The sequence below is a fragment of the Ilyonectria robusta genome, assembly GCF_021365365.1.
Source record: "Ilyonectria robusta strain PMI_751 chromosome Unknown BGZ61scaffold_6, whole genome shotgun sequence".
Classification (NCBI taxonomy): domain Eukaryota; kingdom Fungi; phylum Ascomycota; class Sordariomycetes; order Hypocreales; family Nectriaceae; genus Ilyonectria; species Ilyonectria robusta.
In genome coordinates this window covers 497,237-521,693 of record NW_025764440.1, presented here as the reverse complement: position 1 = coordinate 521,693, position 24,457 = coordinate 497,237, and the positions used below count along the sequence as shown (strand labels likewise).

At 54.9% G+C, this 24,457-nt stretch overlaps 8 protein-coding genes across 8 annotated transcripts; 3 read left to right on the top strand and 5 right to left on the bottom strand.

Annotated features, from left to right (window-relative positions):
- Positions 1-157: 157 nt before the first annotated feature.
- On the top strand, positions 158-2,322 carry BGZ61DRAFT_347462 (uncharacterized protein; the record flags this gene model as incomplete). Its single annotated transcript, XM_046239977.1, has 4 exons — positions 158-241; positions 306-1,153; positions 1,206-1,486; positions 1,535-2,322. The coding sequence occupies 4 exons, from the start codon at positions 158-160 to the stop codon at positions 2,320-2,322; spliced, it is 2,001 nt and encodes a 666-aa protein (XP_046106628.1).
- Positions 2,323-2,431: 109 nt separating this feature from the next.
- Positions 2,432-3,490, bottom strand: BGZ61DRAFT_530298 (estradiol 17-beta-dehydrogenase; the record flags this gene model as incomplete). The annotated part of the gene is made up of 1 exon (XM_046253542.1): positions 2,432-3,490. One exon carries the CDS (start codon positions 3,488-3,490, stop codon positions 2,432-2,434), a length of 1,059 nt encoding a protein of 352 aa, XP_046106627.1.
- A 1,376-nt stretch (positions 3,491-4,866) lies between these two features.
- Positions 4,867-5,389, bottom strand: BGZ61DRAFT_447439 (uncharacterized protein). Its single transcript, XM_046245342.1, has one exon. The coding sequence runs from the start codon at positions 5,262-5,264 to the stop codon at positions 5,031-5,033; it is 234 nt and encodes a 77-aa protein (XP_046106626.1). The 5' UTR covers positions 5,265-5,389; the 3' UTR covers positions 4,867-5,030.
- A 5,696-nt stretch (positions 5,390-11,085) lies between these two features.
- BGZ61DRAFT_447438 (uncharacterized protein) lies at positions 11,086-12,067 on the top strand. The gene has a single exon (XM_046245341.1). The coding sequence runs from the start codon at positions 11,440-11,442 to the stop codon at positions 11,980-11,982; it is 543 nt and encodes a 180-aa protein (XP_046106625.1). The 5' UTR covers positions 11,086-11,439; the 3' UTR covers positions 11,983-12,067.
- Positions 12,068-13,574: 1,507 nt separating this feature from the next.
- On the bottom strand, positions 13,575-14,240 carry BGZ61DRAFT_475732 (uncharacterized protein; the record flags this gene model as incomplete). Its single annotated transcript, XM_046248724.1, has 1 exon — positions 13,575-14,240. The coding sequence occupies one exon, from the start codon at positions 14,238-14,240 to the stop codon at positions 13,575-13,577; it is 666 nt and encodes a 221-aa protein (XP_046106624.1).
- Positions 14,241-16,555: 2,315 nt separating this feature from the next.
- On the top strand, positions 16,556-20,323 carry BGZ61DRAFT_447437 (ankyrin repeat-containing domain protein). Its single transcript, XM_046245340.1, has one exon. The coding sequence runs from the start codon at positions 16,863-16,865 to the stop codon at positions 19,929-19,931; it is 3,069 nt and encodes a 1,022-aa protein (XP_046106623.1). The 5' UTR covers positions 16,556-16,862; the 3' UTR covers positions 19,932-20,323.
- BGZ61DRAFT_447436 (aldehyde dehydrogenase domain-containing protein) lies at positions 20,324-22,542 on the bottom strand. The gene is made up of 3 exons (XM_046245339.1): positions 21,984-22,542; positions 21,735-21,934; positions 20,324-21,687 (listed from the first exon to the last, which is right to left on the bottom strand). Exons 1-3 carry the CDS (start codon positions 22,109-22,111, stop codon positions 20,507-20,509), a joined length of 1,509 nt encoding a protein of 502 aa, XP_046106622.1. The 5' UTR covers positions 22,112-22,542; the 3' UTR covers positions 20,324-20,506.
- Positions 22,543-22,725: 183 nt separating this feature from the next.
- On the bottom strand, positions 22,726-24,115 carry BGZ61DRAFT_195246 (uncharacterized protein). Its single transcript, XM_046237843.1, has 5 exons — positions 23,987-24,115; positions 23,731-23,936; positions 23,613-23,684; positions 23,076-23,545; positions 22,726-23,022 (listed from the first exon to the last, which is right to left on the bottom strand). Exons 1-5 carry the CDS (start codon positions 24,001-24,003, stop codon positions 22,759-22,761), a joined length of 1,029 nt encoding a protein of 342 aa, XP_046106621.1. The 5' UTR covers positions 24,004-24,115; the 3' UTR covers positions 22,726-22,758.
- Between the last annotated feature and the right edge of the window lie 342 nt (positions 24,116-24,457).

Genomic DNA, 24,457 nt, shown 5'->3' with positions numbered 1-24,457 from the left:
TTGAGGTCATCTTACGCGCTTCTCTCAAATGACTAAGCCAGCGCGGTCGAGAATAAGCCTCCGCGCTCCGGTTGTTGAGCGGTGCCGACCTCTTAACCACCCCGAAGAAACTCTGGACTTCCACTTCACTCACCACTCACCCAAATTAAGTGCGGAAATGAGCTTGATGCCGACAGATATCCCGCGCAGTGAAGCGCCGCCCCAGACTTCCAGCCCTGTCGGCCTAAATCGGACATGCGAGGTAATTGCGAGCCGCCTATTCCCGTTCCCGCCAGCGTGCGGTCTCTAATTTGGGTCCTCCACAGGGCTGCCGCCATCGTCGGATCAAATGCATCATTGCGTCACAAGGCCCGCAGCCAAATCAGAAGAAATGCACGAGGTGTATGAAGCTCGACATCGACTGTGTTTTCCTTCCTCCTGCCATCAAGAAGACGCGCCGGAGAAACGAAACAAGGATCAAAGAACTTGAACGCAAGTTCCAGCAGATCCAGCAGAGCATCAGCGAACCACGAAGCGCGCCTCTTGTCTCGCTCTCTGGTCCAAATGGAGACGCCGATACGCAGTTCTCCGCACCTTCGAATGGCCGATCCCCGGCAACAACACCCAGCACTCTTGACTCGCTGCTGCTGACACCTTCGCCCGATGATGCGACAGCAGACCCAGTTTCGAGAGGGCTTCTCAGTCATAACCAAGCGGAAGGACTGTACTGGGCCTTTTGCCACAACTTTGAGCCACTTTATCCGCTTGTGCATGTCCCAGAATCATTGACGTGTGAGGAAACCCGGATAACTCGGCCTGCACTCTTTCGAGCAATTATCACGGCCGCCTCCAGTAGTACAGATCCAACACTCTCTCGGGCCTTGTTCCACGACACGGGAAAGTTCCTCGCTGAGAAGGTGGTGGTGTCTGGAGAAAGGTCCTTGGATCTTGTCCAAGCCCTCCTTATCATGTCCACCTGGCAACAGCCTCCCGAAAAGTTCCAGAGACTCAAGTTCAGCCAGTCTTCACAGTTGGCAGCAACAATGGTTATGGATCTGCAGTCATCGAACGATGAAAACTACAAAATTCCCGATCCTGAAAATGCCTTTGTTCCATCAGATCACTTGATAGAGACTTGCAGGAGTTTCCTCGCGTGCTATTTTCTCTGCTCCAGGTGAGTTCCAATTCACCCCTATCGGTTACCAAACTAATCAGGCAATGTCTAGCATTGCGCTTTCGTTTCGCCGACCAAACGGGCTTCGCTATGGGGCCTGGGTCGAACGCTCCACGAAGATCCTTGAGATGGCTCCATTCCTTCATCCGAACGACCGTCGGCTCCTCGCCTGGGCCAGACTGCAACGAATCGCTGAAGAGAGTTTAACAATGGTCGGGTTTGATGAAGGAATGGCTGTAGATTTCTCCGACACTCGTACACGCTTCATCCTGAGGAACTGTGCTCAGGCGGTGACCAAGTGGAGACAGTCAATTCCAGAAGATATCATGTATGGTGGGTAGCACGTCCACTTACCAGAGACTTTGGCTAATCTTGTTGAAGGACCGCTTGAGATACACTACCAGATGATTCTCGTCAGTCTCGATGAGCCTGCACTCTACGGTGGCCACGAAATTGCCGACTTTCGCCCTCCGTACGTGATACGGTCACTGCCATTGGCAAAGAAGCCGCAAAGCGCAGATCGGATGAATGTCATTGGCGCCATCACCAAATGTGCCGTGTCGGCCCAACAACTCATCACGGCGTTCATCAACCTCCCCGTCGAGGTCCTTCGATCAGCTCCAGTCATTACCTACACGAGAATGTCTTACGCCGTGATCGTGTTGATCAAGGTTTACGTATCGACGCAGAGGAATGACGACAGAGAAAATTCCCTCCTTGATGAAGAATGGACCCCGAAGCATTTCCTCGTTCGGATATTGGAGAAACTGGAATTGGCTGCAGGTCAGCAACGCCTTGATATTTCAGTGACTTTCAGTTGTGTCCTCGCCAACTTGGCCAGATGGTGTGCTAGCAACCTGGACCAGAACGGCCTCTCCGGCCAGTTCATTGAGCCCATGATGCACCTACCGGGCAAGACTACCAACAGTGACACAGGCAGTGTCAATAGTGACCCGAATCATCTGATGGTTCCTGGCTCTCTGTATCCCACTCCCAGTGAGCCAGTGGCACAAGGAGCCGCTTTCCAGTCCTGGTCAAATATGGAGGACTTTTCATTGCTCGGAGATCTATATCTTGGCACGTTGGGTTCAAGTCCTGGATCTGGTATGGTGAACAGCCTTCCAGAGTTTGACTTTGACAGATGGGACATGGGCAGCAGCTCGAGTTGAATCATCAGTGGCTCATCTCTGTGCATATGGACGAGGTAGCCATGTTGCATTTTATCCCATAGAACCTTGAGCTTTATTCAAATCATGCTTTTAGATACCCATCCAACAACTATTGAGTAGCTGCCTTTCCACCAAGGTCCCTGATCGACACCTGCAGCCAATTCGGGAAGGCGTTGATCCCCGTCAACCATGTGGCATTCTCAGGGAGGAAGATTTGTCCACTGCGACAACTAAATAGTTGGTCCAAAACTTTGCGAGCAACAAAGTCCGGTTGCATCATCTTCTTTCTTGTAGCTTCAGACTTGGCTGCTTGTCGCTTTGTCATGCCGGTTTCAACCCACATCGGGTGAACGATGGTGGTCATGATTGCAGGCGCCTTGTAGAGATGCTTAATCTCGCATGATAGACCTTGATGGAACGCCATTATTCCGGCCTTGGTCGCGGCGTAATCCACAACCTTTGGTAGTGGCACGTAAGACATCAAGCTTGAAACCGTAACAACGTGTCCCTTGTTTTTCGAGATCATGGCAGGCAAGAACTGCTTAGTTGTTGACCAGTGCGAAATAACGTTGATGCCGAATATTCTTTTCAGATCATCCTGGGAAGTCTCAAGAATCGAGTGTGGGCCCGCGACGCCGGCGTTGTTGATGAGGATTGAAGGGTGGCCCAGGGTCTCTCTTATTCCGTCAGCTGCTTCCGCAATAGCAGATTCGGAGGTAACGTCGCATTTCCAGTACGACACGGCATCCATCTCCGCCAGGTCCGAAGGTAGGTCCGCGTAGTCGAGAATGGCAACCTTCACTCCCTTTTCAACAAGACCAATCACAATGGCCTTTCCGATACCATTGCATCCACCAGTAATTACCGCAACCTCTTTATTCCATTCCCAATCCTTCTTAGACGAAATCCGCCAGTTGTTCAGAGCGAGGACGTCAAAGAGACGACTAGTCGCTCTAATGAGCCCAAGAGAAAGGAGGAGCTTCAGAACAGCCCTCAAACCTCCGAGCCCAATGGAGTTTTGTAGGAGCCCCAGTTCGGATATTCGGCTAACAAGATCGGCAGGGCCATACGATATTAAAGCAAGGAGCGAGGCCGAAAGCGCTGGCTGGATAAGGATGTCGCCGATCACAAAACCAATTTTGGCCAAGGCGGGGACGATTGCTGCCATTATCGGAGAATTTAATACACAGAGCCACTTTGGTGGATTGAGTGGGAATTCCTAGACATGCGGAGGTGAAAAGAGTTTAAATTGGCGGCTTCGCAAGCACTTTATCCCCCTCACGCTCGCATGACTCGATTATTCCAAGAGCTATTATAGCATCGATGTAGGGAATCTGCATACGTGGCATTTGTCAGTCTCTAGTTTCAGGAAAACCAACAGCTTCAGGCGTCGGTGGAGAATTTGCAAGGGAGTCACCAAATGAGAGTACAAACCGATACCGAACCTCGGTCTTTATGACGTTGAAGACCCGAAACTAACTAGATTCGCGACATATCCGGCAAATGTCCTCGGTTCGTTCATGGTCGGATGCTTTATTGGCCCGTTTCTCTAGTGTCAGGCGATAGACGTCTGGATCTAGAATAGGGGCCGGTTATCGGTCGGTCCATTTTCTGCGAAGTACATGTGCTCATGCAGCTGGAGCGCAAAATGGGACTGACGCTCCGCTTGGCGTCGCATAAATTGGTGGGGCCCAAAGATGGCACCATGGCCCAAGGTGGTCTAAACGGGGTGCAACCGACAATTCGAAGTCACGACGACAAGGGGTTTTAGCCTTGTTCTGGCTGGACTGAGGTTATGTAAATCTCAGCTAATCGAAAAGGCGGACTAACGATTTGAGTGCTGGAATGTGTGGTCTGTTTGAGAAAGCGCGAACGGCTGCCTTCACTTCACTGCATGCACGCAAGACACATGCCAGATACATGCCAGATAACATCTTACATATGCAATTAAATTTCCAGCCTTACACTCATTAGTTCGAATCAGAGCGTGGACACCTCAATTGCCTTGCCCAATCCCTGACGCTGTTATACTAGTCCACAGGCATAACCACCGGACGGCTACTACCACGATAGGACCTCTAGATTATGACATGCTCGTAGTCCTCAAGTCTAAAATCACCATTCCTACGACAAAGTAAGATCCATAGCGTTAGCATAATTTCCGCCAAGCAAGGCTTCAGTGCCGAGGATCGGCAGGTAGCTGCACATCATGAAGCTTAGCATCCGGTATTTACGTACATCACTACTCTCTCTAGTCCAGCCCACATCGGTCAACACAAAAATCATCGGCCCAAGGTGGAACCATTTAGTTCGAGTTGAGATCAGGTCACTTTTTTGCTTCCCCAGTTTGGATAAAAGCCCGGCCAGTTTCTAAGCGATGAAACTAACAAGACCGGCTCCGCAGTCGCCTCATACCACGGTGGGTCACGCTGGAATGTGGGTTGGCTACGCGTCTCTGGAACAGCCGATGGAATCACAATACGGCAAACATGCTTCTATTGAGGATTTCATCCCTGACATCTAATAACCATACAATAAACCAACGTCTAGCTACGAGACTTTCCTCTCCTTTGTCCGAATCCGAAGCAAGCCACATGAGATACCTCAACTCAGAAAATTACAATTACGGCAAGACAAAGGTATCAAATCTATTAATACTATATGCAGTCGGATGAATACATTGGGCTGTATGAAGTATAATAGCTAGCTTAGGGTCGTTTCATAGTAGTGTGGTGGGAATGCACTTCGTTGCAGGCCACGACCAACAGACAGAGGCGCTTGTCGCCAGCCGTGAAGTCGAAAAGAAAAGCCCAACGCAGGTCGGGGCCCGGATTAGATACGAAAATGTGTCGCTCACGAATATCAAACCCAGTGCTTCCCAAAGCGTGCAAAGAAATAGCGATGAGAACAGTTGCGACGGCTTGAGTCAAGGAGCAAGGCATGATGGACAATGTTCGTGAAGCTAAAGAAAAGAGGAGACCTTCCCCCTCCAAGTTTTGGACTAAGCTGCTAGTTTAAGTAGCTACCTATTTAACTCCGTAGTTGTTCAATTTCATTAAAACTCCTGCGTGCCTGTCTGCACCATCAAGACCAAAGTGGATGGCGGTTCAGCTAAAGACACTTGGCACATCCTAGTTGAGCTCGCGTTAGCCAAACCCGGAATTTATTCTCGCAAATCGCAGAACAGTTTGCCCACCCTTCATATGATCAAATTAGCCCTAACCTACAGTAAACTCAACCCTCTTCTGCAAATACTTTCCCGCCGCAACTATTGTTAGCGCTACGAGAGGTGGGAAACAATTCGCAGGCCACCAACAGCGGCAGCAAATAAGGACTTAAGAGAGTTGACCTCAGCTGTATTGCAGCAACGGCAGCGGGGACGATGTCAAGTTGATCTCTGTACGGGCCCAACCTCGGCTATAGCAATAGTATATCATCGATCAGGAAGACCCAGCCGCTGGTGTACAAGGCAGAGATTCGGTAAGGGAAGCCAGCGATATATACTCTGGAACTTGACAAAGACGATCTGCCGAGGCTCTGACTCGTTATTGTATAACCATAGCTTTGCAGGTCAATCCCTTTGGCTTCTTAGAGCCGGCTCTTGCAGCTCCGACTCTTGCAGCCCGCCCCTTCACAGTCATGCTCCCTCGTGGGTCTATATATTTAGGTCTCCCCGGTACTCTATGCAATGACTGCTTGATAGATGCAGTAGGGATACTGTGCCCGCCCCGTGCGCTTACGAGCAGCGGGCTTGATATTTGTTCTTCTGTAATATCAGTTTGTGGGATTAGAGATGCCAGGGGGGAATGGGCTGATTGAGGCAGCCATTGATGCGTCAATCCCGGTGCAGACCCATCCAACATCCTGATATTTTCTATATATTCAGATTCTTCTATTTAGTTAGCCTAGTACCCTATCTTGCTCTATCAAGGGATTGGCGGGACCTTGTGGCCGTATGGCGTTTAATGAGACCATAAGTCTCATCATCACCTGCAGTAGACTACTCTTTGACCTTTCAAAGCTGTTGAACAGCTCCACGAATTATAACTCTAATCCAGTAACAGCAAAGCGATCTATTCCATCCAGTCCCACTTTCCTTCCTTGCCAGTCACTTCATGCTTTTAGGCTTCCAAGCTTGCAGACTGTCAGTGGACCTTCCAGCCATACCATCGCTGAAGTAAGCAAACGGGTAGCTTATATTCACACTCGCATGGCCCGCAAGCTTGGATCTCCTTGGCTCTGTCGAAGGTCCGCAATGGATGCCAATTCTCGACTTGACTTCCTGGCTGTCAAACAGCATCTTGAAGATCATGCGCTGCCATTCTAGATGGAATCACATCAACAGTGATAATACAGCTATGTGTATCCTGTGGTCAGTTTCCCTTCATATGCGATAATAGTTCGTAGTGACACATGTGTGCTCGTACCATTTAAGACTATGCATGGCTTTGATCTATTTTATGATATTTAGTAAAGCTATAAAAAGCCATAAAAGTTCAGCATCCAAAGCAAAGAGATACCTTACTTGCTACATCTTATTTGACACTCATTTCCATTTAACTCTTGCATCAAACAGCTGTGCATATTCATATTGGAGATAGGCACTTCGCAGTTATAAGTTTCTAAAGAAGCTCTAGGGCACTTCGAGAAAGGAGAGCTAATGTGTAACAAATGACGAAGGGCGGATGTGCATACCAATGCAAACTGTGATATGCAAAGGCGGAGAGCGCGAGGAGAGAGGTGAAACGCGATAGCGAGGGCCGAGATGCCGGCCGATGGGGTCTTAACTACTCCTGCAGCTCAGAAGTGAGCTTCGAAGTCATTTTCGTGTTCCCAATTCCCGATACAAAAAAACAGGACCTCCCCTCAGCCCGGTTCGTGACCAAGCGGTCATCTCCAAAGTCCAATTTTCTTCCCCACATTGGCCGACATAAATTCTCCATAAATCATCCGCTTCCGAATATATGTTTAAGCTTATTCTCGATTGGCATTCTGTGCGCCCTGGCCATGCGCTGAGCCTTTAGGGTTATATTGTGATGGTGCTAGTGCGTGCTATCAGGCACTTCGAAATTTTAGTCGAGTTCGGTCTTTAACTAACAAGGCACTACTTGAGTAGTGGCTCTGCCAAAGTTCGGGGGGGGACACGCATTTCATCGTCTTTAATCCAAGTATACGTTTTGTCTTGCTTTTTTCCTCTGCTTGAACTGTCGTGGCTATGTCGCTACTATTCCTCCCTTCTTGTCAGCTGATTACAATGCAAGGTTGGAGGGAAGAGGTTAAGTCAGCTAGCTCAACTTCTGAGGGGGTAAAAAGACTACTCAGGATATAACTTCCAATCCATAGACCTGACTTGTTCAATGGAATTTACTGGCATTTCGGCTGTTGTTTGCTGACCGTGGTAGATTCTGATACTCGGCCCATGTAGGATTCATTATTTGCTAGGTTGAGCGAGTATCGAACAGGGTCATGTGGATTTCGTCACTTGTCAGAATACAAGGTCCTGTCCGATCTAGATTGATCGGATCCCATGAATTGCTCTGTTCGCCGGAATGCAACGCATTATATTAATGTCGGTATTTTTACTATCCTGAAACTTCGCCACTCTTCACCTCTATCAAAGAGCCTCTAAGATGCGACCTCCCCATCACCTCCAAGACTCCTATTCACAGCTTCTACTATTTAGATACTGTCTACTATCATCTTATGCATTCAATTCTTTCGCTGTATCTTTCTCAATTATTTACCAATATATTGAAAGCTCGCCGCTTTCCTTTTACTCGCTTCTCCTCTGACGTATGTCAAATACCCACACAAAGCTAGAGCGTCATTGCTCAACGTACGGAAGAGGGGCCGCTAGCCCATTCGTTTTACCTGCCCTCGTGCCCTAAGTTCGCGGGTAAGTTAGTTACCGAAAGAAGATCGACATACACAAGTGGCGGTCTAGCGGATTGGTGTCTCGTTTGCGGCTAGGGTCTTCTACACAATACACAACCTAAGGCATACCCTGGACCTATCAATCCATTTAGCTCTTACACCTTGCTTCTCGTTTCCAGCTTGTTATCCTCATTCATTAGGTCCATGGCTGCCGCTATGGTGGAATCGCACCGTTTCTTCAAGTCATCCCTAAGATTTACCATCTCGAATCCCCCGTGGGTATATTAGCCAATCGCTCGCGCCGACCGTACTTGTACCAAGGAATTTCCTCTCCATGAATGAATCGTAGGTTGGTAGCTAGTGTGGTCTCCTGATCGACAAGGAAATAATCTCAATCGAGTTAGCCAGGGTCTCGAGTCAACAAGCCAGCACTTAAAGAACAAGTCATAGCCGTGGGTGGCAGGGGGTGCAGACACTATGTAACGGTATTTCCGGAAGGGAAAGGCGCGAGTGATACTCTATGCGTTGCATCCGAATATCACATCCACCGTCCAATCCCAGGCTAGTTTCGCAAGGTTCGATTTGTAGTCGTACAGAGCTTGCATCTGTGCGACGGTTTCATCCGCGGCATTAGGGATCAGCTGCCTAACCATTGTTGGCAAGTATCCCGGTTGGTCTGTGTCGTGAGCAAGGCCATTTCCCTAAACACGTCAGCGATGAACATCCCCAGCAGGGGCGCGCCCGTCACCTTACCTCGTCAGCTATGCTCCCAACGATTAGGGCCTTACGGAGTAAGCTCCCGGTGATAATGGCCTTGTTGAAATAAGATCGTCGGCAGGTCAGGGATCGATTTAGCGTCGGGAACAGGCCCAAAACCAGGCGTAGGTCCAAAAACTCCCCCGCCCGCGTCACAAGGCATCTTGTTTATCAATTCATCGTTGGCTCGTCGGATTGTATCCTCAGGTACACTTCGTAGACACCCGAGGGTGGTGTAGTTTGCTGACTCGAGGAGGATATCAGAGGGAGATATGAACCACAATTGCACTGCCGCCAAAAGCAGTGATCGTTCCCTTTTGTCATAGTGGCACTGCGATAGAGCATAGTCCGAAACATAGGCGTCTAGCAAGCTGAAACATATCGTCGCGGAGGAATATCTGGAGACGAGCTGAAAGCCTGCATCCGCCAGTCTTTGCTAGTCGTCCCTGATTTTAACCTTCCTGCTGAAATGGCAGAGTTCCCGGCCACCATTAAGCACTGTCAATAATTGAATAAATCATGTACCGGTGCTCTGCCCCATGACCGTTATTCTATTTCGGTCGCCCCCAAATCCCCCAACAAACTTGCACGTCCATCCGGCTACCGCAAGACAATCATGCATACCCACATTGGTATCCATGTCCAGTCCGGGCATAGAGGCCCACCCTAAGACACCAAGGCTGCCAGGAGATTAGCTTCACAACCAGTCCCTTCAGGTGCTAGTTCGTACCGGTAATTATTCGCGACGAATATGAATTCGAGTTATGTCCGCCCAGATCAAACAATCCCAAGGGATGAAACCACAGGTCCTTGCTGCTAAAGGCGTATGCGCTGCTGAAGAAAAAGTAAAAAAGTGCGACACGGGGACGTTGTCGCCTGTTCTCACATCTTCAGGTACGTCAACATCGAGGACAGACAATCTCCGTGACCCCAGGTGGCACCGTTGACCGTTGAAAATGGAGCTCCAGCAGGGGCTCATGCGATACAGTCGGTACTAGCCCACCGGGCGTATCCATCTCGGATACTCCGTGACTTGGACATGTTCGTATCAGGCTTCCGAAAATGGAGTTTTTTGATTGGTGTATCCGCAAACCAGATTTTTGTAGATTAAGATGCGTCGCCCTGATCGAGTGGCGTTGATAAAAGTTGGCATATGGATTGCGTCGCCCGGGTGGAGTTCATGAAAGTTGGCAGACGGGTTGCGTAACCCAGATTAACAACCCTAGTATTTTTTTTTCATTTCGCCGTGCCTCGGCGAGACTGTAACTGGCGGAATATACCGCGACAAAATTAATTAAATAAATCCCAGTTTGAGTAGAAGAGCTGTTTTCAACTCGTCAGCAGGGTTTTCAAATGAACGGTGGCTGGGTGTGCAGGGTATAGGGTAAGATGTACGAAATGAATCGGGGAGCTTCACTCTCAAACGGATAATTCAGTTGGTGCCTACACTTGAATGTTCCTTTTGTATATAGAGAGAGGTCCTATATTATTTATTCATGAACATTATCAACCTCACATCCTCATCATCGTCATAATCGGCCTGTTTTTCTCCGTCTCGTTTGCCATGACTCGGACACAAATAGTCTAAACAGATCTACACAAGGATTCCATCCTGTCAATCGTGTGTCAGCCGCTAGCACAGATCGAGCAAACGAGTCTAGCCGAGGACGATGAGCCGTTGCCCGTCATGTGAGATCTGACAGGCATCAGTGGCAGGCATCAAGGGCAGGCATCAAATGGAGAGGCTGCTCCCAGATTGCCCCGTCGCCTATTCTCGTGTATGCATACTCGATCTGGAATGCCGCAGAGCCGACAGCTCGGATCGATTACTGATCTCATTTCCGGTCGAGGCCCAGTTCCTTGTCTGGTGACCGGCCAGCCCACGCTGGCAATTCGCAGACACAGGCGGCGCAGGTTCCACGTCAAGAGTCGCGGTTGATGCTTCGCCTGCAAACAGAGGAGAATCGAGGTATCCACAGCTGGCATGGCCTTTGACGTGCATATGGAGTGCCGGGACTAAGAATCTCGTAGTGTGATGAAACGAGGCCCATTGCACAGGTTGCGCGTGAAGCAACAGACGCTGCGTCTATGGGTTGGATCGGCGTCTAGAGAGTTTGTTGTCGCAGGACGGACGTCTCAGCGGCCCCCTAACACAGCTGGTCTACAAGCCAATTGTTCCAGCGGCATGTGTTAAATTTACTCTTCTAGGTGCTACGTCTGTTGACTCGCTGCTTCACCACTGTAACTAAAACTACGAAGCCATCTCCGGAGGCATCTTGCCCCCAGCATGTAAGCTGCAGGGCGATCATGGCCATCTCCTAGCCGCCACCCTTGCAGTCTCAGCCTGCCACCTCCGTCACCACACGGCTCGTCCAACGGCGCACGAGATTGCGGAGTCACCAGCAACGGGCGACGCTCCAGGGCTTCCTCCCGGCGCTGCATCAGCGTCTGGATCAGTCGCGGTCCGATGCCCTGCTAACGACCGCCATGTTTCTGAACCTGCTGGCCGTTGCCTTTGTCGACGACGCACGGCTGTCCGCGTCTTGGGTCGTCGGCTCAGACCGCGGCCGGCTCGGGTGGCTTGAGCTGCAGCTGGGACTGAAGCCGCTCCTGATGGCCACGTCTCGGCTCAGGGATGCTAGCGCGCTGCAGCCCATGTTTGAGGCATCCGACGATGAGCGACCGACTCTTAGCAGCGCTGATCACCGTTTCACCAGCATCCCCTCGTCGTGGACGGCGCTGCTCAGGCCGTGCGCCGCGGACCGCTTTGACGCTGCCGTCTTGCAAGAGCCGTTTGATAGATCCCGACACGGTCAACATCTTTATTTACCTCCAGTTCGTGGGCAAGCTCGGGCCAGAGTTTGTCGAGCTGCTGCACTGCCAGGACGACCGCGCGCTGTGCATATTCAGCTACTGGCTTGGCCTGCTGGGGCGGTTGGGATTCTGGTGGCTGCGATGCCGAGTCGAGCGGGACTTTTGCGCTATTGTGCTGCACCTCGGACGCCGCTTGAAACGAAAGGGCGGCGATGAGGCTGGTGATTGGGATGGAAAAGAGGCTACACTGTGGGAGAATCTGATATATGACATTGAGCGGCTGGAAGAGGACTGGGGAGCCGCCACGCGCCCAGTAGGAATTGACTTCATGCAAGGGCTCGCCTCGATGCAACTCCCCGCAGCGGGACTGTGTCCAGAACTGCGGATACTGGACGCTGACTACCTATAGCGGGTGTCAGTTCACATCAGGTTTCGTCCGCATGCGCATGGAATAGAGCATGGCAGCTGCAGGTGAGAGGTGACAGAAGTGCGCACAGATGCAAAACTGATATAGAACAGGTCTCTCACGTTTCTTTTGCGGCTGCGGCGTGGCAGCGAGGGAAGGGAGGATGGAATGGAAGCCGGACGCCGGAAGCCGCACCAAAAGCAAGGGGACGATGGATGGGTTGCGCCCAGGTTCATCCAATCGAGGTTTCGTCATTGGCTTGAACCCAGCTGACCGTGCGCCATGGCAAATGTCTTGCTGTGAGGGAGGGTAGCAAGGGAACAAGGAAAGTGACAAGGCAGGGCGTTGATCAGTTCTCAACTTCTCAAACACGTTGTGTGGGTGCCAAGGCTGATGGCGGGTAAGATCACGTAGCAGCCAGTATGGAGCAGCCAGTATGGAGCAGCCAGTATGGAGCAGCCAGTATGGAGCAGCCAGTATGGAGCAGCCAGTATGGAGCAGCCAGTATGGAGCAGCCAGTATGGAGCAGCAATGATATGGAGCAGCAATATGGAGCAGCAATACGGAGCAGCAATACGGAGCAGTCAGCAAAAACGAACCCTGAAAAAGCAGACAAATGACGGAAAAAAGTGATCAAACTGGAAACGGCGTTCCCTGCATGGGGTGGGCGTGACGGACCGGGAATGGAATCCCAGCGTCGCATCATTTCTCACGCAAGGGTGGCTTGGTGGAAGCTTTTGTTCCACATTCATCTCGATGTCTCTGGGACGAGTCTGGGACGAGCCTGGCGAGGTCTGGGACGATCCTGGTGGCTACACAGTTGGAACTCTGTCGTGCCACGGCCGGTTTCTTTTGTTGCAGAAGACGGCCCGGCGGGCTGCTGCAGAGATTTGATCGGCCGGATCCCCTTCTTCCCAGCGGCCTGGATCGCCCAAGAGGCTTTTTTGGGGGAAAGTAAAAGCCAAATAAGATATCAGCGGAGATAAAACTAAAGCATCCCATCGGGCGCGCCAGCCGAAGCTACCGAAAGTATATATGGCGTGTGTGTGTGTGTGTGTGCCGAACGAGCCAAGAGCTGGGCGGTAGTAGTGCTCCGTTTGCAATGTGGGACCTGGCGTGTTCCGTTCCCAGGCGAAGGGATTGACAGATGATTTGATCATAGAGGGCCAAGAAAAAAGCAAGCAACTAAATGAATGGATCCAGCGCTCTCCCCGTAGTCTGGTTGAGACCCGGAGGCCCACGTCCGTCTCCTCTCCACGTGCCGGCTCGCGACTCCACGACAGCTTCCCGCCACTGCCGAGACCCTCTCTGGCGGGCAGCTTGGTGGAAGTGATGAATCCATCCTTCGGGTGAGCATGCCTTGGCCCAACATGGAGTCAGTCGAGGTGATTAGCTGGGTGTTTTAGCTAGCCCCCCTTTCCGAATGCCCTGCGCAGTGGAGAGAGGCTAGCCGGTGTGACACCTCCCTAGCGACGGCGACGCCAGGCTGTGGCAGGCCAGAGGAGAAACTCCGACGGGCCTCCGCGCCATGCTCGATCCGGAGAGTTGTTCGCCGACTGCGTTCAGCCTCTGGCAGCCCATAATGCACTTTGTCCTTGCCGGCGAAGGGCAAGCTGGAAAGTCTGGGTGGAGAGAGGGGTGGGCGTTCGTATGGGCGTCGGCTAGCCCGTCTAGACCGCGGTCGCTCAGCGCTCAACGAGATACACTTCCCCTTGCATATTCGCGCTCTTCCCGCTGCATCCTCCACGTGGCGAAGGGGCCCCTCCCCCTCCCCGGCCGGGCTGGCGCTGCTGCGAGATGCGCGATTGCGCCGCGGGCGAGAATGAGGAGCCTTGCTGGGGGGGAGGGGGGAGGGAAACCAGACCCGGGAAAATGGGCGCAGGCGGCGCTGGCGCAATCGTGAACGCCTGAAGCCCTCCCAATTGTCCCATCTCCACCGAGTCAGAACAAGATTGCGACGTCTGGGTTTTGTGAGTTTCTGTTGGTCGCCGCGGCGCAGGGCTAGGCGAGCCTGTTGTGCGTCCTGCGTCTTGTGTGTGTGTGGTGGCGCGGGCGTCCTCATCTCCATCGTGATCCTTCGCCAGCCCATTGTTCGAGCCTGGAGTTCCGCCGCCCGGGTGTCCTCGAGGCAAGGCGGGCTGGTTTCCAATACATTGCCATTGTGGTGGCTCTTGTTCACCGGTCGTCGGGGGGCTTTGTTCAGCGCCGTTTTAGACATTGTCCTGGCAGCAGACCGGCGTGCGCACTGATGCGATTGCGTCCGGCTGGCCGTGTTGGCGCCCGCGACTGGGCCAGCACCAGCGCGCGGCCAGAGCTCGTTCAGCGCGGATCCTTCTGTCGTTCCCCCGCTGTCACTTCGCTATCAGAGGCCTCTCGGCGAGCGTTGGAGGAAGTCCGCCTCGTTAGGGCCCGCTGTCGTCTCGCCGTGGCCTCGTCCGACCAACACGACGACTTACTTGCCGGGGAGCCAGCCAGCCCACTTTGGACTTGGCCTTGGCCTTGGAACCTGGGCTGGGGCGGCCAACTCTTGTTGCTGGCTGTCAGCCGAGCCTTGTCTTGTCAGTGACGGGAATGCCCCTGGACCTGGAACCAAATCCTGGTCCTGGCAAACTTCCGGCCAGGACCTGAACCCCAGGATCTATCTCCCAGGATCTGGGCTCTTGCGCCTGCGAGGGGCCGCCGCCCTTCGGGTCTTGGAATGAGCAATGTCTCAGCACTTTGCAATGCGATTGGCTCCGCGCCAGAACCCGGTGGCTTGCTGGACGAAAGCTGGCACATCGCAGCAGGGGGGGTGTGGACCCAATATAGCCTCCCTGTGCTCCGTAAACCACAGTACAGCACCAGCCAAGCAAGTTTAGCTTCCTCTCTTCTTACTTGCTTTTGCTCTTGGGAGCGAGGCTTGCGTTTGGTGGTCATTGCTCGTCGAGGCTGGTTCCTTGCTGCCCGTCCCCCCCCCTACGCAGAGCCGGTCTGGTCTGGTCTCGGGTGACCGATTTCGCAAAAGCGACTGGTCGCAAGCTCCGATGCTGGGAAAAAAAGTTCCGATGCGATGGAGCGATGCTGCTAGCCAGAGTGAGTGAGTGGCCCTGGTGGCCCAGCAGCCGCGAGCCGGGCTCGATCTCGACTCATTGAACGCCGCCCATGCACAATCGGAAAAAGCAACAGTCACATCGATCTGGGCCCGTCGATTCATCCACCTTTTGATTGCGCTGCGCGGCGCCTCTGGCCTGATGCTGCATTTTCGCTCCCCGACGCCGGGCCAAGCCATGCCAATGTCTGAGTTCTCGCGTGCGTTGTGTATCACGCTGTCTCGAGTGCCTTGTTGGGTCTGCTACGGACTCGGCGGGCCCCCATCAATCCCCGTTAGCGTTTCTGGGCGTTTTTCTCGCTGCTGCTGCTGCTGTGTCCGCTTGGCTGCATCGGCAATTGTCAAAGTGCTTTTGGTGCGAGGCTTGTTTCTGTAAATTGGGTATGGCGGCTGGGTCGTTGTGGTGGTGAAGCTTCCGTCCACACGTCCACTCGTCCACACGCCCGCAACAAGCCCGCAGTGCATCCCGCATCCCGCTTAACTCTCTCAAGGTTGCGCTTTGGCTTTTGCTGGTTGCATCGCGTTGGTCTCGTCCGTTTCGTTGGTCTCTCGGCCTGCTGGCTGCTGTCCCGGGTCTCTCTCCCCGTCCTCCCCGTCCTCCCCGTCCCTCCTCTCCGTCCCCCCCCCTCTTCTCAGCTTTCCCACGACGACTTCCCACCGTCCTCACCACCCCACCACCATCTCCATCCACAGTGACTACGCGTAGCGGCTTCTGTCTGAGGCTCTCCATGCGGAATAGCCTGCGAAGCCCATTGCCCTCCAACGGCTTGGCCTGCCTCGCTGCTCGGACCTTGCACCGGGTGGGGTTACCGTGAGCTCTCTCGATGGGATGATGGGTGACATGGGCGCCGCCGTGGGCTCCGTAGGACCACAGGACCACAGGACCATCCTACTGTACAGTACATACGCAACTAGTTCTCCGTACGAGGGGGTGCCATCGCTTGGTCTCGGCCACCAGCTCACAGACGCCGGCAAGTCGGGCCCATGCGAGCCTTTGACGGCCGGCCCCCCAGGGGCATGCTCACGTCAAAGCGTGCTCTAGTAGCTTAGACCGGGGACGCCCTGGGCTGCAGTGGGCGATCCTGGAGCCAAGTGGGTTCCTGATCTTGGGGACACTAGGGCAGACCATGCAATGGGACTACGTAGTACTCCGTCGAACTGGGTACAACTACTGGCACCTTGGCGCCCCCGGTCGATCCGTAGCGCGCACGACGCCATCTCCACAGGCTGTCAAAGCGCACAGCACGCCCATCCCACGGCTTCCACCCCCTCCCCCCGAAGCTCCAAGCGGCGGAGCTAGGCCTAGGTACGACGAGGTACGCCGCGGTGGACGCCCCTCGAGTGGATGTGCTCGACGCAATTGGGTGTGGTGAGTGGACGACATGGACGCCGTGGACTGCACTCGACGCCCTCGACGCCCTCGACGCAGGTCGGGATATCCACGACGTCCACGCCCGGCCCCCGTCGACCCAGTAAGGGGAACGCAAAGAACGCAAAGAGCATAGCGACGCAGCCTGGACCGTCCTGGGCGTCGGGCGAGCGCCATAAAGTCTGCTGCTCCCGCATTGCTACGCCCTCTAAATTCCTCTAAAGAGGAAGCCCATGTCCACTTTCACGCTGACCTCGCCTCTCAGCATGAACAAGCACCACTTGACAGTGGGCACAGATCGAGTAGACAAGGAATACTCCTTCATCGAAGCTCTCTCCCTCGGCCCTCAAGAGTCCCTGACCTTGGTGTCTAAGGAGTCTCTCGGCCTCAACTCGCATCCCTCCACGCCTACGCTGCCCACCACCCCCATCCCCATCTCCATCCCCCACGCTCACCACCTCCAGAAGCCTGCCCCTCCCCATACTCTCCAGCCTCAATCTCAGCCTCAGTCTCATTCTCATTCTCCCGCCCATAGCAGTCACCACCAGCCCGCCCCCCCCTCCAGGTCGCTCACCACCAAGAAGAGCGCCGTCATGGCCACGTCCACCAAGGCCCAGACGCAATGTCTGGAGCTCTGCCACAAGACCACGCAGGTCGGTGACCGCGTGTCCATCCGCATGCTGGAGTACCTCAGCACCGTCACCAAGCAGCCTCACGGGCTCGACACGCTCGCCCACGACTTCCTCGACACGTGCGAGATCCTCTTCTCCATCGAAGCCGGCCTCGGCGAGTGCATCCGCACCGCCCAGTCGTTCCCCTCGGACGTCATCTCGGAGCTGAGCAAGAAGTTCCGCGTCACCCAGGCCGACTTCCAGCTGCTCGACCAGATGCTCAACAAGAACCTCGAGAACGAGCGCAAGGGCGCCATGGGCCGCATGCGCCGCGGATGGGGCAAGATCTTTGGCGACCACGACATCGAGAAGATGATCAACGCCCTGGGCAAGACCCGCGAGAGCCTGCGCATGAGCGCCCTCATGTTCCAGTGGAGTCTCGGCAACGAGAAGATTGAGAAGGAGATGGGCATTGGCTACACTGGCCTGGCCGCCGCTCTCGATCGCATGGATCACCGCGCCGGCGTCGCGGCGCGAAGCAAGCCTTCGGACCATGCCTCTCATTACCGTCCCTCGTCGTCCTCGCAGCACCGCGGCGTCGAGGGCAACGGCGCCCCGTCGCACTCCTCGCAGCCTCCTCTGCCTCCCCTGCCGTGGGCTGAGCGCTCGTCGTCCATGCAGCAGGAGTCCGTCACCAGCCCTGGCGTCGACATGCGATATAGCGGCGGCGGCCACACTGCCAGCTCCGTCAGCTCCAACGAGCGATATCACTCGGGCACCACGGCCACCTTTGACCGTCTGAGCACCTTTGACGAGGCCCATGAGACTCGCTCGCACTCGGGCATGTCTGAGAGCGCCGAGGCCAGCCTCGAGGAGCTCGCCGGCCTGGAGCTCAACAACAACACCAAGGTCGTCCGTCTCAAGGCCGACCCTGCCGCCATGCCTCGCTGGAACCCCCGTAGCTCGGCTGGCTCAGATGCCAACAACCTCCGCAGCGCCCTCCTGTCTGCCGTCAGGGGCAAGAACCACAAGCTCGTCGAGCAGCTCCTCGACCGCGGCGTCAACCCCAACACCGGCTCTGACCACCTCGCCCTCAAGGAGGCCGTCATGAACGGCGACGCCGAGAGCGTCCGTCTGCTCCTCCTCTTCGGCGCTGACCCCAACGTCACCGACCGCGATGGCATGGGCCCTCTGCTCGCCGCCGTCGACCGAGGCTCGCTCGCCTCTGCCGTGCCTCTTCTCAAGTACGGCGGCGACCCCAACGTCCCCGGCGGCCAGGACCACGACACTCCCATGGCCGAGGCCTGCATCCGCAACAACCTCAACATGGTGCACCTGCTGCTCATCTACGGCGGCGACCCCGACCAGCTCACCATCACCGGCGACACGCTCATCATCGCCGCCACCAACAAGAAGACGCCCAAGAAGCTCATCGACCTCGTCCTCGACTACGGCTCCGACCCCAACCTCAAGAGCCGCGAGGGCAAGACGGCGCTGTTCGAGGCCATCCAGAACTCCCGCGTCGACATCGTCAACAGCCTCCTCGACCACGGCGCCAACCCCAACCTGCCCGGCCCCAAGCACATGCTGTGGCCGGCCACGTACCAGACGCCCTGTCTGCAGACGCTCCTCGCCCACGGCGCCGACCACAAGAAGTGCCCCGGCATCATGGAGCTCGCGGCCAGCGTCAACAACATCGAGTCGGTTCGCGCGCTGCTCAAGGCCGGCGTCGACCCCAACGCCAAGAAGGACGGTGTCTACACGCCGCTGTGCACGTCGATCCGCGACAACCGCGCCGACATCTTTGCGCTGCTGCTGACCAGCGGCGCTGATCCCAACGTGCCCGCCAGCGAGTACCCGACCTTCAAGTGCATCACGCACAACCGTCTGCAGTATCTCCCGCAGTTGGTGGCCGCCGGTGGCAACCTCAACTCGCCCAAGGGCATCGTCGAGACCGCTGTGAGCGTCAACAACATGGAGGCGCTCAACTGGCTCCTCGACCAGGGCATGAACCCCAACGACAAGACCCCCAAGGGCCACTCGCCCCTGTCCACGGCCATCCGCGAGAACCGCGTCGACATGGTCGATTCGCTCCTTGCCCGCGGCGCGGATCCCAACATCCGCGGCCAGGACTGGCCCGTCTGCATGGCCGTCCGCAACCCTGCCATCCTCAAGCGCATCCTGGCCGTGCTCGCCGAGCCCCGTGCCTTCAAGGGCGTCATGGAGATGGCCGTCGTCGCCGGCCAGCTCGAGTCCGTCAAGCTTCTGATCAACGCCGGCGTGTCCGTCGAGGACAAGAACGGCGGCGTCTTCTCGCCCCTCACCTCGGCCATCCGCGAGGACCGCCGCGACATTGTCGAGTTCCTCGTCAAGGAGGGCGGCGCCGACATCAACTCGCCCGGCGAGCACCTGCCCGTCGTCAAGGCCCTGCGCCGCCACCGCGAGGACACGGAGATCCTCGAGTTCCTGCTGGAGCACGGCGGCGACCCCAACAAGCTGTACCGCGGCTGGAACGGCATCATGCAGGCCGTCGAGAACGGCGACGAGACGGTCCTCCGCCTGCTCGCCGAAAAGTCCGGCGTCGATCTCGAGGTCCGCGACGAGCTCGGCCGCACCGTCACCGAGATTGCCGCCTCGCGCGGCTGGGACGAGGCCGTCGAGATCCTCTACGAGGGCCGCCTGAAGCGATGAACGGACAAGACTGGGTACGAGGCGTTGGTGCGATGTGCTGTACGATGAACAGGACTTTGGGACTTGCTATGATGCTGCCTACGGGCATATTTGGAGTCGGGAGGGTGGGTATCAACTTTATCGGAGTCCTAGGTTGAACACTTGCTCGTCTGGCTAGACGTGACCGATAATTTCTCTTTGTTAAATCCGATTCCATAGATCACTTTGACTATCTATAATTGAGGCCCAACGACAGCAGGGTGTTTTCTTTGTCACAAATGGTCAATTCAATCTATCTGCATACCCTTGGTTTACTACACCTGGTTCACACGCTTGGTTACACGGAAGGTTCATAGTTGAAAAGCTTCAGAATGCTAGCTCCATCTAATTTAATACACACTTTGACGTTAAACATACCATCGACTCAGTAAATTCGCCTTGGATCCTTCCCCTACTGATTGCCTTCGGGATTCTTTATGCCTAATGATAATAAATGATTTAGAAAACCTAAGCCTTACATAGCTTAGCTTTAGTCCATAATAAAACAGGGCCAATTTATCGATTCGATACGGTACTCTGCATCCCTTGTGGTGATCTTATAGCTTGGTACCCATGTTCACGTGGATGGCTTTAATCTGTGAGTACGCCTCGAGGCCAGCCTCGCCCAGCTCGCGGCCGATACCACTCTGCTTGACACCTCCAAATGGCACCCTGGGGTCGCAGTCCTGGCTGCTGTTAATCCAGACCATGCCGGCCTCGATCTCTGCGGCAACCCGGTGGGCGCGTTCTAAATCAGTAGTAAAGGCAGCGGCGCCGAGGCCGTAGGTCGTGTCGTTGGCGAGGGCAATCGCCTCCTCCTCGGTCTTGAATCGCACGATAGCGACAACTGGACCGAAGATCTCTTCTCGGAAGATGCGCATCTTGGGAGTCACGTCCGTGAAGACAGTAGGGGCAATGAAGAAGCCCTTGCCCTTATCGCCGACCTTTACGGGGTGGCCACCAGTAGCAAGAGTTGCGCCCTCCTTCTTGCCGATCTCAACATACTCGAGAACTCGATCGAACTGCATCTTTGAGACCTGAGGTCCTTGGTAGGCCTCCTTATCCCACTGGGTGCCCACCTTGCTGACGGTCTTGACAGTGTCGAGGAACTGAGCCAGGAACTTGTCGTAAATGCCGTCTTGGACGAGGATTCGAGACGTGGCCGTGCAAATCTGGCCCTGGTTCGACATAATGCCGAGATGTGACCACTTGACGGCCTGCTCTAGTTGGGCATCGTCAAAGACGATTAAAGGTGACTTGCCGCCGGTCTCGAGGGTAATGTTTTTGAGGGTCTTGGCTGCGATGCCCATAATGTTAGTGGCAGTTGCCGTAGAGCCGGTAAAGGCAATCTTATCCACGAGAGGGTGCTGCACCAGGGCGGCACCAGTGTCACGGCCGAGACCGTTGAGGATATTGACCACACCGGGAGGGAAGCCAGCCTTCTTGATCAGCTCGGCAAAGACGAGGATGCTCAACGGAGTCTGCTCAGCCGCCTTGAGCACAACAGTGTTGCCACAGGCCAGGGCGGGGCCGAGCTTCCAGGTGGCCATAGACAGGGGGTAGTTCCAGGGGATAATCTGAGCGACGATGCCGATGGGCTGGCGGATTGTGTAGGCGAACTTTTGGGGCGTGGTGTTGATGGTCTGGCCGTAGGTCTTGTCGGCCCATCCTGCGTAATATCGGATGACGCCGACAGCCTCAACGAGATCGGTCTCCAGGGCTTCTTGGTACGTCTTGCCTGCGAGTTTGTCAGTACCGTTCGGGGTCATTTATGATGGGACATACCGTTATCCCAGGCCTCTGTAGTGGCAAACAGCTCTCGATTCTCCTCCATGAGATCGGCCAACTTGGCCATGAGTTGGCCCCGGTCGGAAGCAGGGAGAAGCTTCCACGAGGGATCTTTTAGAGCGGCACGGGCCGCCTTGACAGCCTTGTCGACATCGGTGGCATCGGCCGCTTGGACAGTCGCGATGACTTCCTCGGTTCTATTTCTCAGTCAGCGGCGGAGATGTGAACGGTGCGGGGGTTACTGACGCGGGGTCAATGGACGTGATAGTCTGGCCGCTGGATGACTCGACAAACTCGTTGTTGATGAAGAGGCCGGTGGGCTGCGTGTACTTGACACCGTTGGGGGCTTCTAGCTCGAGGAATGCGGGAGCCATTGTGATTGAAGTTGAGGAAGATCTCGAGGAGGATCTCTGGGAGTGAGATAGCGGGGACGTTGGAGGAGGAATGTTGCTCAGATGTCGTTACACGGATCAATTCTTTTATTGGAAAACGCGGCCGAGATCGGGAATCGTATCGTGCCTTCTAGTTAACCCAATGAGGCGAATGTTCAGCAAGTGCGCTGCGCGGAGTACGACTCTGGCGATATGACGCAGGATCGTGGAACCGCGGGGTAGCTCTGAGTGGAGACGCGGAAACTTTCCTTATCAGCCAGCACATTCCCGATTCCGCGCTACGACGAGTAATGCGATGGCAATGCGGGCTTTCGGATGTTGCGAAAGAGGAAAGTAGAAAGAGAGTATTGTTGCGATTGCGCCTCTGGTTGATTTGGCTACCTGAAGCAGATGACCGGTAATCACGTGAATCATGCCTGAGGGATCAACTGAATGAGGCTTCATCCGGCTCAATTGGCCGTGTCGGGTTCACCGACAAGTCAATCAAGACGCGATAGAGGGGAACGATAGAAGGGACGATAGAGGGATCTCGGCTTCCATATTCAGATGCGATAGGGGATCAATCCCGATATAGATCCGACTAAGAAAAACCGTCTCTTAGATCTAGACTCTAGCATCTTCTACCTACTCTAGACCTTACCGACGCCCAACCGCGTCGCCTCCTCCGCCAGCGCCCTCGGAATCTCCGCCTCCAGACTCTCCCCTGTAGGTGTCCATCCGAGCAACTCAGCCCCGCGGCGAGCCTTGCTTCGCGCGTTGCTTCCGAACAGCACGGCGGCCGCGGGCAGCAGCGAGTCCATCTCCGGCTTGTACACGGATTCCACCTCGACGGTGCTGATGTAGCCCTTGTTGTGGGCTTCGCGCGCAATTCTCTGTGAGATTTCAAGCCAAGACTACATGCGTTAGTCCACCGGGTTTTAGTTTGGGAGCCCGGCACTGTTCTTACAAGTTCGCCAACGCCCGCCAGGTAGATGCCGTTCTCTCCCCAGAGCGCCTCGTCCTGATTCTTCTTTGCGCCAGCCTCAGCCAGGGACGCGAAGAGCTTTGCAATGTCTCCAACGTGGACGCTGCCCCATCGGCTCTCGCCCTTGCCTACAGTGACGGCCCTGCCCCTCTCCAGCGCCACCTTGCACAGCGTGAGGATCTGGATGCTCCGCTGGTTGATTGGCCCCTCGCCAACTCCGTAGATGATGGGCGGCATTACGAGCGCCGTCTTGATCGAGGGATTCTTTGCGGCCACGTCGAGGAGGTAGTTGTCCACCACGCGAGCAGGGTGAGCCCGGACCAGCGAGCGAATCGCTGCGACGTCGTCGACATCGTCGTAAATTTGCGACGAAGCCGAGCCAGGCTCGAAGGATGGGGATGAAACCTCTCCCGCTGCGAGAGCGCTGGCGCCTGAGATTTGAATCCAGAATGCTACCAGACGTCAGTGACCGAATCTCGAATACCATCTTCTCACGCGGGAGACTAAGCGGGGTCCTACAAGGAGATTCTCGCTTTGCTAGACCACGCTCGATTGCCTGAAAGCTGCCCAAGTGATTGTTTGAAGCAAGGTCTGCATATGGTCAGCGTTATTCAGTCGTGAATGCTCGAATACTTGCGTAGAACGATGTATGCCTTTGATGCCTCCTCCTCGACGATACCCGAATCGTCAAGGCTGCCCACTACTGCTCGAACATTGGGAAATATGGCTGTGATGCGCTTCGCAACCTCGCCATCGCGGATCAGAGCCGCAATGGTGTACTCCGGGTGGCTTCGCGAGAGCTCTTGAAGCACCTGCCCGCCGACGTAGCCAGATGCACCAGTCCTGAAGAGAATCAGCTGCCATCACCAGCGCGGGGTAAACAGGATGTGTACAAGAAAATGGAAGCCATGATTGCGGATTATTTCTGCAATATTAGGTCAAGGGTTAATGACGATGGACTAGTAGACGCGGTTTGATAAAGCCCGTGTCGCACGTAAATGTGATACTTATATTGTTGTCACGTTTCGGCCCTTACGGATGCGTGGTGAAGTGGCAGTTGGGAACAAACGAAGCCACATTCGGTGCGGGGATGGATGAAGTCATACGGCAGAAAAAGGTGCAAACAATTGGGCACGTTAAGCGGCCCAGGCGACAAATTATGATTCATAATGACATCAATTCTAATCTGCCGTATTGGCCACGCCTGGCCTTGCCAGAGCTATCGCCCGGGGACAGTCTGACACGTACAATCGCCTGATTTGGAGTCGCCCGCGGAAACCTCCCATTTTTGATCCATACATGATACGGGGCGCCAAGCACACTACGCCGTGATACACACGACAGCAAGGATAGTCAATCGTATC